This window comes from Penicillium pulvis (assembly GCF_028828015.1).
Source record: "Penicillium pulvis strain IBT 33274 chromosome Unknown contig_12_segment0_segment0, whole genome shotgun sequence".
NCBI lineage: Eukaryota > Fungi > Ascomycota > Eurotiomycetes > Eurotiales > Aspergillaceae > Penicillium > Penicillium pulvis.
Window position 1 is genome coordinate 3,934,724 of NW_026643072.1, and position 12,906 is coordinate 3,947,629.

Here is a 12,906-nt window from a genome sequence, read left to right on the forward strand (position 1 = left end):
ACACATCAAAGATGACGACTTATATTGCTTTTGAATTTGAGCCTGACTGCAGGACATCCACGTTTTCAAATGGCCATACAAGATAAGTCGTTGGCTTTTTGCGTTATTCCATTGTCTATTATCATCTGCTTGGTACAATCCCGTATATAGTGGTGGATGAGTGTGGTTCATAAACACACCTCTCACCTGTGGATGGTTGTGCCCCGCGGAGTACTGATTCGAGACACCTAACAGCCTGATTCTTGACATATCGAAATGAGCCACTTGAAGTTTTGCTCGTCAACCATCTGCAAAGCACAATAAAAAGACGAAAGCAAAGCCGTGGTGAATCGAACCGTCGCTACTCTGCAACCAAGTTTTCAATGGTGGGTATTTGCGGAGGAGCTAGTGTGTGGCTTATAGCTGCCGCTCTGATTAGTTCAAACGTCCCGAGGCTGTGCTGAACCAGTCAATTGGCTGTAGCTGAGAGACGCAGCGATCTTGAGTGAGGCTGCCTACATAGAAGATCTTGGAAGATAGGGTTTCACTTGTCAATTGAACCCAGCTCCCTCACCTCTGATCGCATTTATTATCGAATTAGCTGATGAGACAGATACTTTCCTTCAGCTCAAGACCCTTCGCTGTCTATGTGTTTGTCTTCTTCTTCATTTTGCATAATTCGTCTACAGCTCCGGCCTCTTGATGCTTTCTACTTTCATTGCCATTTTCAGCTCAGTTGTCGTTGCGGTGTATGCCATAGAGTATGTATTCAAAGCCTACTTGAGTCAAAATGTGGATCGTTCGCAGTCGTGTTTCTTTATGCCGTGTGCCCCACAATCGATCACTGATGAAGACCAGTTGCAGACTTTGGTGGCAGGTTTATCGCTATTCATTGTGTTTGACTTTTTCCCAGTGATTGGGTTGAAGATTGAAGAGTGGTATAGAGAACGGAAGGAGTTCGTCCAGGAGACGGAAGTGCGGATGGAGAAACTTAGAATGAGACAGCGTTCACGGCCGAGAATTGGTAGATATGGAGATTGATAAGGGAAGCTACGACCTCTCATATTGCTGTCGCCATCGAGCACAATCAAAATGGAAAGCGGAGGAGCCAAACAATGAATATGAGGTACCGAACCTCCCAGAGACTTATTTCGATGAACTCAACTATGAGATTATACATTCTTCTGCATACTTAGCACTAAACGCAAACTTAGAAACTGAAAACACCAACTAAACTTTTTTTCCCATCCAAAACTTGTCTAAAAGTCTCATAAGTGCCTTTGCTCTTGGTGTCATAGACAGCAAAGTACACTTCGCGCCACCAGTTCCCGCGAAACTCATCCTCCCTCAGAACCTCGAGCCAGAACTTCGCAATCTCAGCAGGGGGATTCGCATAGACCCCACAGCCCAAGGCTCCAAGAACTAACATCACATGCCCTTTGAGTGCTGCTGCACGAAGTGCTAGCCTCATTTTGATTTTGGTAAGTTTGATATCCCTTTTACGTGCAAAGATTTGTCGAGTACAAAGGTAGATGGATGATGGTGAAGGTGAACTGCGGTGTGAGCGTAGGGCATCGTCGCTTATCCTGATGTGGGAATTACCCATCGACACTGTCCGAAGTGCAGGTTGATGGACAGCAGCGATCGTGATTCCGCTGATAACGGGAAGATCCTGTGGTGTGGCAGAGGACGGCTCAAGCAGATTATGTCCGGAGACGAGGTCACTCCGCATGATGAGGATGTAGGGGCTGTATATCAACTCATCAAGAGCGAGCGGGTAATCACTGTAATCAAGGCTTAGTGACAGTGAGCTGCGATAGCAGATCGATTCCTCCTGTGCCATGGCGCCGTTCAGCCAGCCCCCGCCAGGTTTTCGGTGGCTTGCAAAGTTGATTATTATTGGGCGCAGGTTTGAAACACCTGAGTTGAAATTGTGGGCTCTTGCATTTTGAGCAAGGGTAATGGCGACGTTAAGAGTATCGTCATTGATGACTTTGATTGTCGCGGGTGATGGAAAGTGTGGGCAATTGTTGGGGTGTAGGCGAGGGAGGGAATTTGCCGATTCTTTCTTAGACTGATGGGCCTCATTGTACGCACTGCGTTTGTGCAGAAGGCCTGGCAGAGCATCGACGGTCTCCTGGGCGGTTCTTTGGAGGACTCGTCTTTAGGAAATGGGTCAGTATCTCCATGATGGCAATGATAGCGATGGTGCGGTGGGGCATACCTTTGGATTTGACCTGGCTGAGGAAATCTATCCACTAAATCTCTTAACGCGGATGCTCCTTTCTGCAAAGACATATTCGTGTTGATAGTTTGGATAGTTTGAACTCAGAAAGAGAGAGAGGGAGTAATTTGCTCTGTTGAAGCAAAGCCAGTTCTAGCATGCCTTCAAATTTTAGGTCGACGGAACTTGCCATATGTCGCGCGTTTGTTGATATTATGGAAACGACGGCTTCCTAATACACTACTGAGCTTACCTAAGTCTTGTTTGTTAGCCTTAGGATTCATATTAAATGAGCTCGATATATCAAGATAGTGGTAGATATAACTTCTAGCTGCCAGTAATGCTGTTCTGCAGTCGCAGTGATGGCTACCGACAAGACTATGGTATGAGACATCTCAAAAACCTCTCGCTGGCCTTCGCTCATCATTGCTTAACATAGGAACTGATACGTTTAGCAAAGGGAGCCCAGTTCTATCAAAAGGGTATGCCAAATTCCGCTGGTTCAAAATATAATCTAATCCACTAGTCTCCCGAGAGTTCAATTCTAAGTGGAAACACTCTAAGACAACTGGAGAGCTTGTCTCCATCTATGTCATGTGTGTTTCATCTTCGGCTGCCATCAACAGTATGTTAAAAGTAAGCTAATGGCCCAACTTCCAGAAAAAACGCCAAAGACCCCAAACTCGAGCTTCGATTCCATGGAACACAACGCGCCTGCAAGATTGGAAGTGGCTCTCTTGAACCCTGCGACAAAGAAGAATGCTATCTTTGCAGCATCCTCAAGAATGGATTTTCACTCGAACACGCTAGTAAGTAACGAACAAACATCCAATTAACGGCAATGCGATTCTAATACATCACTAGACCCTCGAGCCATGTTTGGACGAGGAATCTACTCCAGTGTCGTCTCCTCGAGTAAGTCCCTCATTCCTCTACTGCATTGTTAGCTTATGTTATCTGACCATTCGTCTCCAGAGGCCAATATCTATGCCAAAAACCATCACGTCCGCTCCAAAAAGCATGTCTTGATTCTCTGTGGGCTTGATCCTGGCCGGGTTAAGAACATGAAAGCTGCGGGAACTCCAGGCCGATGTGACTCAGTATGTTCCTGATGAAGGATATATCGGCTCTGATTCGCTGACTATATCCACAGGTAGAAGGGCTTACTAAAGCTAATGGTGGCCAGCTTGCATACCAAGAAAGTGTCGTCTACAACACATCAAGAATCAAGCCGATCGGCCTAGTCGTGTATACGCGAAAGGGGTGGAAACCGCGTTGATTGATTCTATGTCTCTGATTCATGAATCCTACTTTAACGTGAAGGATGTATCTCGGCTTTTCAATGAAATCATTACTGGTGTGTTGGCAACCTAAAATAAAGTTCACATTGGGAACAATGTCGCTGTATGTTGAGAAATGAATAAGCGCTACAGAAACGCTGGTGCGCCTGAAGATATTTGGTTGCCTAAACTCAGCGCTGGGATTATGGCGCTTATCATAAGCGAACAATATGCCAGGCGAATGTTTGGGAGGAAGCATCCTACAAACCTCTCAGCCTGCTCTGCCCAAATCATCCTTGTCGAAACATAATTTGCCCACAATTACAGAGATTTGATGTCTCTCTAGTCGTAAAGGCTTTCGTTCTTCTCTTTTATTGGTAAGTATTACTCAGTGAACTCTTGATACTACGAGCTGATCGAATGAATGGATACATTTTTTGACACCGATTTTGGCAGAGCCCTGACAAGACTAACCGAGATAGCGAAAAACAACCCGAAGGATAAATTTTGCCTCCCTTACCTGTTAACGAGGATTCATCAATGACAAATCCCGGCTCGATGATTCCAGAAGCTGAACCACCCTTTGAATCTACAAAGGTCCCTCGCCTCATGATGGAGGTGAATTCTGCATATGAACCCAATGATACGTTCATTGAACTGCCGACCCATGGCTTGGAGCGAATCGACAGGTCGTCCAGAGCCATGAATATCCGCATACCGCACCAGGGGAGTCTTTTTGAGGCAATACCTCAAAATCACTCTCTGTCAGTGCCGACAAGAATGATCGTGGTACGTGGATACTGAGTGACATCTTATGTCAACTGCTTATCACTCGTAGGAACTGAGTCAACTGGAAAGGTCCACTCCCTTTTCGAAAACAGGTAGGAGAATCCGATAGTACAAGTTTTCTATTCTTCGGTTACTAAAGCGTGATCGATAGTTAAACACCAATTTTGCAACTCATGGTTGGATAAACGCAAGAAGTCCCACATTGAAAGGATAATCATTTTTGATATCAAAACTTTGCCATCTCACACGAGCGGGGAAACGCCGGTTATTCTGAAAGCTAGGTATGCACACCTTCTCGGAGTATCACACCTCGTCGATGATAGGCTTTAAAGTACTCAACTCATTTCTAGTCGCGATGTTGAAATGCTTGGCTTGCTCAGAGATTTCCCACTACGCTTCCACGGTGGTCGTCGTGCCTGCCATATTGGGGATACCAGTCGCTCTTTGAAACTTTGCGGCAGTACCAAATGCGAAATCTGCTCCATCTTTCATGCACACTACGCGGCGAGAAAAGCTGGTAAGTGTTCGCTGAAAGCGATGATTGGCATTTGGGACATTCAAATATTCCGCTAACCTGACCAACAGGTAGAAGCTTTGAGTCGGGTCCCAGAATACGCACTAGCCCCAAGTCGTCCCGTAAGTATTCCCACTACAGCTTTCCATTGATATCTATTCTAAGCACCAGGCTCTGCCACATATAGAAGCTGATTCCTTTGTGGCAAACCACCATATTCGCTCATCCCAGCATGCCATGATCCTTTGTGCATGCCCAAAAATTGTGAGCAATTTTGAGGGAGACACAACACATCAAAGCTAATATAATACCACAGTCGAATCCTCAGACCATGAATTTAGGTGGTCCTCCTCTGTACACAGCGTTTGCCTCCCCGAGTACAATTGCCGTTCCAATCGGACTGATCATGTATACTCGGAAAGGGTGGCATACTTCATAGGGGGGTTTGAAGCAATGTTCAACAAGAGGAAGCGAGACTAGGTCAGAATCGAGTCAGGAATTGAAACAAAATTGCAGAAGTGTTAGAGGACTGAGACCGTTTGCTATTAGTGCCTGAGGCAAAGTTAAAAGGACAAAAGGTTGCTTTGACCGATTTGCTTGTTGTTTCATTCCTCCCTCTTCTAGCTGTATTAATTTGTTTCAAGAACTAATATTGCCGACAAGTGGGACAATTTAAAGGACTTCAAGGACTATTTCACTATCTCTCTGGTTGGAGATCACAACAAAGATCCATTTAACCAACTCAGTAAAGGAGAAGAAAATCCGTCGACTTCGAAGGGTATGAAACCGATGTCAAAGCCATGACCGTCTAACGGGCCAATTTCAGGACCCTCGAGCCCCATGTTAGTACCAGAACCCATAAAGGCATTTGGAGTAGAGATGCTGGTATGTGATGTAGCACGCTGAGATGTCCCCTGAGCAGCCTCTACTGCCGTGTCTATAGGCTGTTCAACTACATGGCGACTCCCAAAAAGCTCAGCCTCTGCCAACTTTCTCTTTCGTGAGATCACCGCGCGCTCCATCAAGCGCGATAGGGGTTTCTGAAGCATCGCATTGGTCTGCAAACCCTCCTGCAGCCACTCGTTATAGATTTTTGTCACCACCTCCCAGGTATGCTCCGTCTCAGGCGTAATTGGTCGCACGCAGAGCTCGGAAAGGATATATGCCACGACTTGTTGTTGCTTGTAGCTTTTGTTAAGCCACACCCACTGAGCCGTTACCTCATTATTTTGCAACAGTGTCGCGAATTTGAGAATCTCGACCGCCATGTCGAAAATTTCGTCGTTTTTAGTGACTGAGGAGTCTTGATCCGACGCTGAGAGATTCAGGCGATGTACCAGCCAAGCTTTGGAGAGCATGAGTCGAGCAATCACAGCCGTCATCCATTGAATTGGGACATCCAGGTCAAATTTGTGCAGATATTGCTCCTCGAGACGGTTCGCCAAACTGGATAAAATTTTGTCTTTCTCGGGCATAGACGACTGCCGCGCGCCCTGGTCGAGAGACTTGTCGGCCCAGTATAAGTTGATCATAATCTCACAGTTGAGTATACACAATGTGATGTCAGTATGCCCCATTTGCGAAGACGGCAGACTAGCCATCTCTGGTCTGAGTTCGTCTCCGTCGATGTTCGATGGAAGCTTGGTATCAAACATCCCAAGTTGGATCTGGGTATCAGTCCCTTGATCCTCCGAGCAGAGCATGTCCATTATACATATATGCCACCACAGCCGGCGGCGCATTTCGATCTCGAATGGCGTCAGTCCCAGCTGCTGGCCATCCCGATGCATTCCCTGACGCTGTGCGACGCGGACCACAATCGCGGCTTCGGCCCATACGCGCTCTAGATCACTGCACTGGCGAAGGCATAACAAAAACAATACAGCAGCCTGCAAGACACGCATGTCCTGAGTACTAACCAGATTAGCCCCTGCCAAAGCCTGCTCCACTGCGACTCTGTACAGATGGACGCAGACATCGTGACTGTCACTGAGAACAGACAGACATTGCTGCGGTGTCATGCTCACCACCGCAGCAAAGCATATGGCGAGGATGAGAGCTTCTTGTTCTGCTTGCAAGGCTGAGTCTGGGTTTGCACAATACTCATCTACAATAGCCTCGATGGAGGGTTTGTGCAGAATGACAATCAAGGGCGCCACATTATCCTTGAAGACGCTCCACAGCGCGCGAACTTTAAGAGGCTGGAGAAAATGACTGTTACTTGTGTCGGAATATGCATCTCCATCTGAATCTATAAGTCCTATGAACGGATCGGTCATAAGATTGGCATTGGCGTTGGTATTGCGTGATGCGCTCTCTTTTCCCAAAGATTCACCACAGACTTCCTGTAATTCTCGGATCTATCTCTGATCAGTCACAGGAGGGTTTCTTAAACAGAAGTCAAGACTTACTTTATCCCCAATGAGGACCGACGCCTCGTCATCTACATAACGACTTCGTTCGCCTCGAACAATTAGCCTGCCCCTGGAGTGTTGTGGCTGCTCACTATCTTTACTCAGGCGGCTTGCGTCATTGACGCTCGACTGAGAACTCATAGTACTTTGATTGGCGGTCGATTTAGACCGCAGATATTTAACCTCGTCTTCCAACTCCTTGAGATGAGCTAGAATTTCGGAGATTGGAGGCCGTCTCAACTTCCGAGGAGCTCGCTTGTTCCCCGGGTACTTGCATTCAACCCCAGATTCCAGACATCGACCACAGGGGTGATTTCGGTCACATCCGACTTTCCTCTGGTTGCAGCGGAAACAACTGCGTTTATTTGAGCTCCTTCCTTGAGGACTGGAAATCGCCTGGCGCGAGGGGCTAGTCTGAGACATATCCAGACTCGACTGTCAAGTGACGTATATTTTTCAGTCATCAGCAATCATCGAGCATTTGCTGTCTCGCCCGGCGTTTCAATAATAATCGAGGGTTCCAACAGTCATGTTGAAGGGAAAGCTTTAAGGTTCGTTAGTCAGACGGAGTTGAAAGCTTGCTGATTAACCGACCCAACAGACTGGGATCACATAATGTCTAGTCCTGCTCTACTCAGTGGCTACTCTCAAGCTTGGAATCCAAGAAATTTCATTATTTCTTCCATTTCATTAAAGGTTTGGTTGAGAACGTTGGCAGAAGAGTCTTAGGCAAATAACATCTTCATGCCCCACTGAAAATTGGTCACTATTGGACTTCACCGCCCGGGATGTCTATACGATGGCTGACAAGCGTCCCCGTTTCTCTCTCATGGGCACGAACGTATTCGATTTAAGCTAATTCTACCCGCTTAGCTACTTGCACAAGGATTTATGAATAAAATTCCTTCATTGTCAATAAAGTTAAGGAGTCGCATGGGTTTACAGGTTCAGACAAGTCAGAACTTTATTATGCCTGCCCATACAATTAAATATCCACCGACTAGATACAACTATAATACTCCACATCTTGCCCTCCTTCATGTTAAAACGAGGACTTGTTCTCTTCCAAGTAAGCCTTCCAGGTTCTGGTTTGGAAACCAAACTTTTCAAGGAAATCATGGCTCTCCTTCAGGCTTTGACCCTTGTAATAGCCAGGGCTCTCGATGAACAGGTGATTCTCCAACATCTCCTCACCCATAGGTCCAGGGATGAAGCTCTTATAAGTTTCAGAGTCCACCTGCACAAATCGCGTCTTCTCTCCAGTAACCTCCTCAAACTCGGCAAGAATGCGAGTGGGAGTGTAGTAGTCCGCTGCGGCGAACAGCTGGGCGCCAAGTGACTCGGAACGGTTTCGCAAGGCAGCTGCGACATATTTGCCTGATAAAATCTTTCATTAGCGCTCCTGAAGATCCTATGCTTCGGAGTTTAAAGAATTGCTACATACCAAGATCACTTGCGATATCGACAAGTGGGAACTGGGCATCTTTGCTAACAGGGTAAGCCAAAGTATAGACACCATCGTCACCTTTGCGCAGCATTCCGAATGAAGTGTAGTTGGTCATGAAATAACCTGGCAAGACAAATGTAGCGGGGATACCGATCGACCGAATGTACTGCTCAACATGTGCCTTCTGATCAAAGTGAGGGACATGCTTGAGTCGTCCGCCTGATTCCTTGGTGACGTCAAGCAGAGAAGAGAAGATGAGATGCTGTACACCAGCCTCTTTGGCGACATCGGCGACATTTTTGCCGTGCACGAGCTCAGCATCGGAATCAGTGACACCCCAGGCCGGAGTAGTGACGAGGAAGACCGAGTGGCTTCCTTGGATAGCTTTGATCAATGACTCCTTGGAGTTCATATCAGCCTCAGGATAATGTTAGTATACAATCGACCCATGGTACTTTTTGAAAGAATGCTGCTGTCTTACGGAAGTGAGCTCAACTCCCTGCTTCAAAAGAGCCTGAGCTGCCGACTTCGAAGTATCACGAGTGATACCGCGGATCTTGAAATCTTTGGATAGAGTATCATCCTGCAAAATAGCACGAATCACAGAGCCACCCTGTTGGCCGGTAGCGCCGAAAACGGTAATAAGCTTGGCCATGATTTATGTTTCTGAGAATCAAGAATTGTCGAATAAAGGAATAAAATTCGAATGTGCTGTGGTTGAATGAATACCTCTGATGCACCGCCCTGAAGCAACTATTATATAGTGCTCCTTCACATACTTTACGTCACGGGGAAAACCATATACAATTTCAATGTTTGTGTCGGCGCCCGGCACCACTTTGTCAGCACCTTATTTTCGGCCTCAATTCTAAACCCGCTGAAAAACAATGGAGAGTGAAAGTAAGCAAAAGCCGAGCATCCGAGTTAGTCATCACTTCCACCGAACACCGAAATTAAGCATACCTGATCTGCACCTATCCTTGTGCTGCACCTATCCCATCGTAGGATGGGTTGGTGCCTGATCACTGAGGGGCTACGCCTCGCGTGAAACGTTCCTCCTGCAGTGGTGTTGCATGAGTTTGAATTCTCCTCCACTCTTTACATAATATTCTGCCATGTTTCCTGCCAACTAAAACCTCACATTCTTGGCTAAATAAGCTCAGCATGTATAAATTGCAAACTAGACATTACTGAGAACATTCCTAGTAACGTACTACATTTGATTCATGTGCAAGGATTGTGTGTTGACCGGTGCTCTATTTTTGGTCAGCGTACTGCGCATTGATAATAAGCTATACATAGTAGGCGGGCTGAAAGGCTACTTCCAAAGTCATGCAACGCCACTGTACTGCCTTGTTGTTATGGCGTGCAAGAATTAGAATAGTATTTTACGTAATCGACATGTCGGAACAGGGAATAAATTGAGCACCAGAGACGCATCATAGGCACAAAATCACACAAGAAAGAAACTCAAAGCCCCGGCCGCAGCAAGCAAGCATGATATGCCGCCGACAGCTAGTTGCTGCGCAGCATTGTCCTTATTGTCCGCGCAATCGGATGGTGGATTCAAGCCATTACATAGTCGGGTATGCAAAGAGGCTTCCATACTTGCGACGATTGTCTTGTCAATATGGACTTGGCAAGGATCCGAAGTGGGAGTTGGGGCGGAGGACGCCACGACCGCGCAAGTATGATTAGTGTGATCACCACCAGACCAAGTCACCCCCCTCGGGACTTGCATGGTTTTGTCCGTCACATTGATTGTCATACCGTATTCCCCAGGACACGTTTTGTTGGCTGTTGCAGCAACGAGATCCACTTTGGGGGCTGAACTTTGAAGAGTGAACCAGGTAGACCAAGTAGAAGAGTTGCTTATTATCTTAGCATCGATAGGATTGCCTCCGAAGGTATCCTCGTCGCAACTTTGCCAGTCTAGGGTCCACCTCACCCTCCACCGTCCTTCGTCCTCGAGGAAATCAAAGTACTGATATGCGTAAAAGGGGTCTTCCCCGGTCCAGTTGGTCCATCTTAAATCATGCAAAAAAGTACGTGAGTTGTTGGTATCATCCAGATTCCATATCGTATAGCCAAGTGCCGGGTTCAGGTATCGGGCGCGCTCTGGATTCTGGAAAGCAAAAACAACAGGGAACCATTCCGTGGGCGCATATGTTTCGTTGCGTGGGAAAACGAGATCTACTTCTAGTATGTCAGAAGCATTTGTTATGGTTCCGGTGAAAAAAGCGAGCAGCCAGCTCTTCCGAGGAAAGTGCATGTTGAGGGCAGGTCTGATTTTCAAGAGCGGTTGTGGGACTGGAGAGGAAACAAGTCTAAGATTCCTTTCCACGAAAAGCCTGCAGAGGTGGCTATCAATTCGGTGTCAAGGGCGAAGGAAAGATGCAAAAAAGAGGCTATGTGTCGCACGAAGTGAGCCAAATTGTAGTGAGATGCTCAATTCTAGCCTGCATAAGCTCGCACCTTGGCGGCTCAAGTGCAACGTTGCCACCGGGTCCAGGACCCTCCATGTTTTTTGCCTTTCCCCAGACTAAGGACAAAGTAATCCCGAGAGGGACGGAATCTACGGAGTAGATCCGCCCCGAACAAGGCTTGGCCAAGGCTCGGCATGGCGGGGGTAGCTAGTAAATTGCAGCGTTGCAATGCCCAGACGTTAGCCAAGAACGCAAATGAGCAGTTTCATGCAAACGCATTTCTCGGTCCCGAAATCAATTCGCTTGGAATCCTTGCTGGTCAGATGTGCGATCCTGTCGGCTTGAATATCCCAAACTTTGGTGGGAACTTGTTACTATATCCAAGTCTCGCACTCGATCCCTTTACAGACTAGATTTCGATTCACGATTTTCAATTCTGCCACCTATAACTTGAAATTTGTGAGATCCGCCTATATGTTCACCGCTGAGTCTGCCTAGATGCGAATGTGTTGATGTAATAATGCGCCGAGTGATTCTGAGCTTGAATAATCTTGAAGCAGCCGAGGAATAATCAACAGAGGTACTCCAGGGTGGGCAGAGCCGGAAGATTACATTACTATTTCGACTCTGTTTTGGCGTAGTATAAGGAATAGACAGGAGGATATACCCTCGGACTACTATTACTACTACTTAGGAGTAAGTACTGGACTACTAGTAGTGTTAGGACCTCGAAATTGTTATATAAAGGAGTACGGAGATTGAAATCGATTAAGAAACCAAATACTCATTTGCCTTTTGCCAAACTCCAGTCTTTAGTACATAGGTATTTGAATCTTAACTTACTGCGTAACAGACATTTTTCGGCATTCTTGTTATTGGCATAGTCACAGTATAAGTTAAATACAATGCACTTCACAACTATATTTGCCGCTGGAGCAGTCTCTGGCCCGAGTCAAAGCCCGAATATTATGTAAGACATGGTTCGGAATCACAAGGAACCGCGCTTCATCCATCGAGAGTGAAGAGAGCTGTGGCTGCGCGCTTGATAAGTAGCCTGATTTTCATCGCTAGAACTGAGATGAAACGCCCAGACAGCCTGGAAGCAATGCGTATCCACCTGAGCTTTTTGGTTGCTGGCCTGGGCGTTGTAAGAGCTGTTGGCTGGGAAAAGACCGATGATATTGTAGAAGTAGGCCTTGTGAGGTGTCAGCAGCTAATCGCCAATCTAGGCCGTAACAAAGAATTCATCAGGAAACTCACGTCAACGGCACTTTGCAAGATGCGAATTTCAGAAGGAACTATGCTCTTGGTTGTTTGGTTGATGGATTTCAGCTGGGCTGCGCTGCTCGAAAAGGCGTCCATGAGCTCGAGGAGGGATTGCACGAACTAGCATTCATGAGTTTACATGGCTCTGATTGATTGAATCCTCGTCACCAACCTACATTTGAATATCCCTCATAGACGTCCTGCTCCTCCGCCTGATCGGTAATGATCGGCGTGTTCACCGTAAATTCTACATCAGTTAGAACCACAGTGACAATTGTGTCTATTTCAGTGTAGATATCCTGAATTTACTATGAGCTGTAGTTCATAAACCTTGAGAAGCCCCACTGACCGAAATTGGACCGGCATCCGCAGTGGAATTGATTTCCAGTACGAGGTCCTTCGCAGCAAATCCTTGCTGTGCTAGTTCATTGAGAGAGTTTGCAATTTCGCCGGAGGTTAAAGCAGCGACCGCCCAGTGCGTGCCAAGGCAAAGGGTCACGACGATCGAGAAGAAAATGTGATACATCGGATAGGAAGGAGAGACTGGTAAATGCACGGCAAAAATGG

General features: G+C 46.7%; 7 protein-coding genes across 7 annotated transcripts; 2 read left to right on the top strand and 5 right to left on the bottom strand.

Annotated features, from left to right (window-relative positions):
* Positions 1-1,189: 1,189 nt before the first annotated feature.
* On the bottom strand, positions 1,190-2,277 carry N7503_002699 (uncharacterized protein; the record flags this gene model as incomplete). Its single annotated transcript, XM_057062246.1, has 2 exons — positions 1,190-2,141; positions 2,204-2,277. 2 exons carry the CDS (start codon positions 2,275-2,277, stop codon positions 1,190-1,192), a joined length of 1,026 nt encoding a protein of 341 aa, XP_056926208.1.
* Positions 2,278-2,543: 266 nt separating this feature from the next.
* On the top strand, positions 2,544-3,482 carry N7503_002700 (uncharacterized protein; the record flags this gene model as incomplete). Its single annotated transcript, XM_057062247.1, has 7 exons — positions 2,544-2,586; positions 2,659-2,685; positions 2,730-2,799; positions 2,864-3,012; positions 3,068-3,118; positions 3,179-3,303; positions 3,357-3,482. The coding sequence occupies 7 exons, from the start codon at positions 2,544-2,546 to the stop codon at positions 3,480-3,482; spliced, it is 591 nt and encodes a 196-aa protein (XP_056926209.1).
* A 1,280-nt stretch (positions 3,483-4,762) lies between these two features.
* On the top strand, positions 4,763-5,225 carry N7503_002701 (uncharacterized protein; the record flags this gene model as incomplete). Its single annotated transcript, XM_057062248.1, has 3 exons — positions 4,763-4,789; positions 4,858-4,908; positions 5,103-5,225. The coding sequence occupies 3 exons, from the start codon at positions 4,763-4,765 to the stop codon at positions 5,223-5,225; spliced, it is 201 nt and encodes a 66-aa protein (XP_056926210.1).
* Positions 5,226-5,502: 277 nt separating this feature from the next.
* Positions 5,503-7,623, bottom strand: N7503_002702 (Zn(II)2Cys6 transcription factor; the record flags this gene model as incomplete). The annotated part of the gene is made up of 2 exons (XM_057062249.1): positions 5,503-7,131; positions 7,198-7,623. 2 exons carry the CDS (start codon positions 7,621-7,623, stop codon positions 5,503-5,505), a joined length of 2,055 nt encoding a protein of 684 aa, XP_056926211.1.
* Positions 7,624-8,242: 619 nt separating this feature from the next.
* Positions 8,243-9,302, bottom strand: N7503_002703 (NmrA/HSCARG family protein; the record flags this gene model as incomplete). Its single annotated transcript, XM_057062250.1, has 3 exons — positions 8,243-8,577; positions 8,645-9,065; positions 9,129-9,302. 3 exons carry the CDS (start codon positions 9,300-9,302, stop codon positions 8,243-8,245), a joined length of 930 nt encoding a protein of 309 aa, XP_056926212.1.
* A 798-nt stretch (positions 9,303-10,100) lies between these two features.
* On the bottom strand, positions 10,101-10,919 carry N7503_002704 (uncharacterized protein; the record flags this gene model as incomplete). The annotated part of the gene is made up of 1 exon (XM_057062251.1): positions 10,101-10,919. The coding sequence occupies one exon, from the start codon at positions 10,917-10,919 to the stop codon at positions 10,101-10,103; it is 819 nt and encodes a 272-aa protein (XP_056926213.1).
* Positions 10,920-12,061: 1,142 nt separating this feature from the next.
* N7503_002705 (uncharacterized protein) lies at positions 12,062-12,865 on the bottom strand (the record flags this gene model as incomplete). Its single annotated transcript, XM_057062252.1, has 4 exons — positions 12,062-12,268; positions 12,334-12,459; positions 12,516-12,638; positions 12,689-12,865. The coding sequence occupies 4 exons, from the start codon at positions 12,863-12,865 to the stop codon at positions 12,062-12,064; spliced, it is 633 nt and encodes a 210-aa protein (XP_056926214.1).
* Positions 12,866-12,906: the final 41 nt, after the last annotated feature.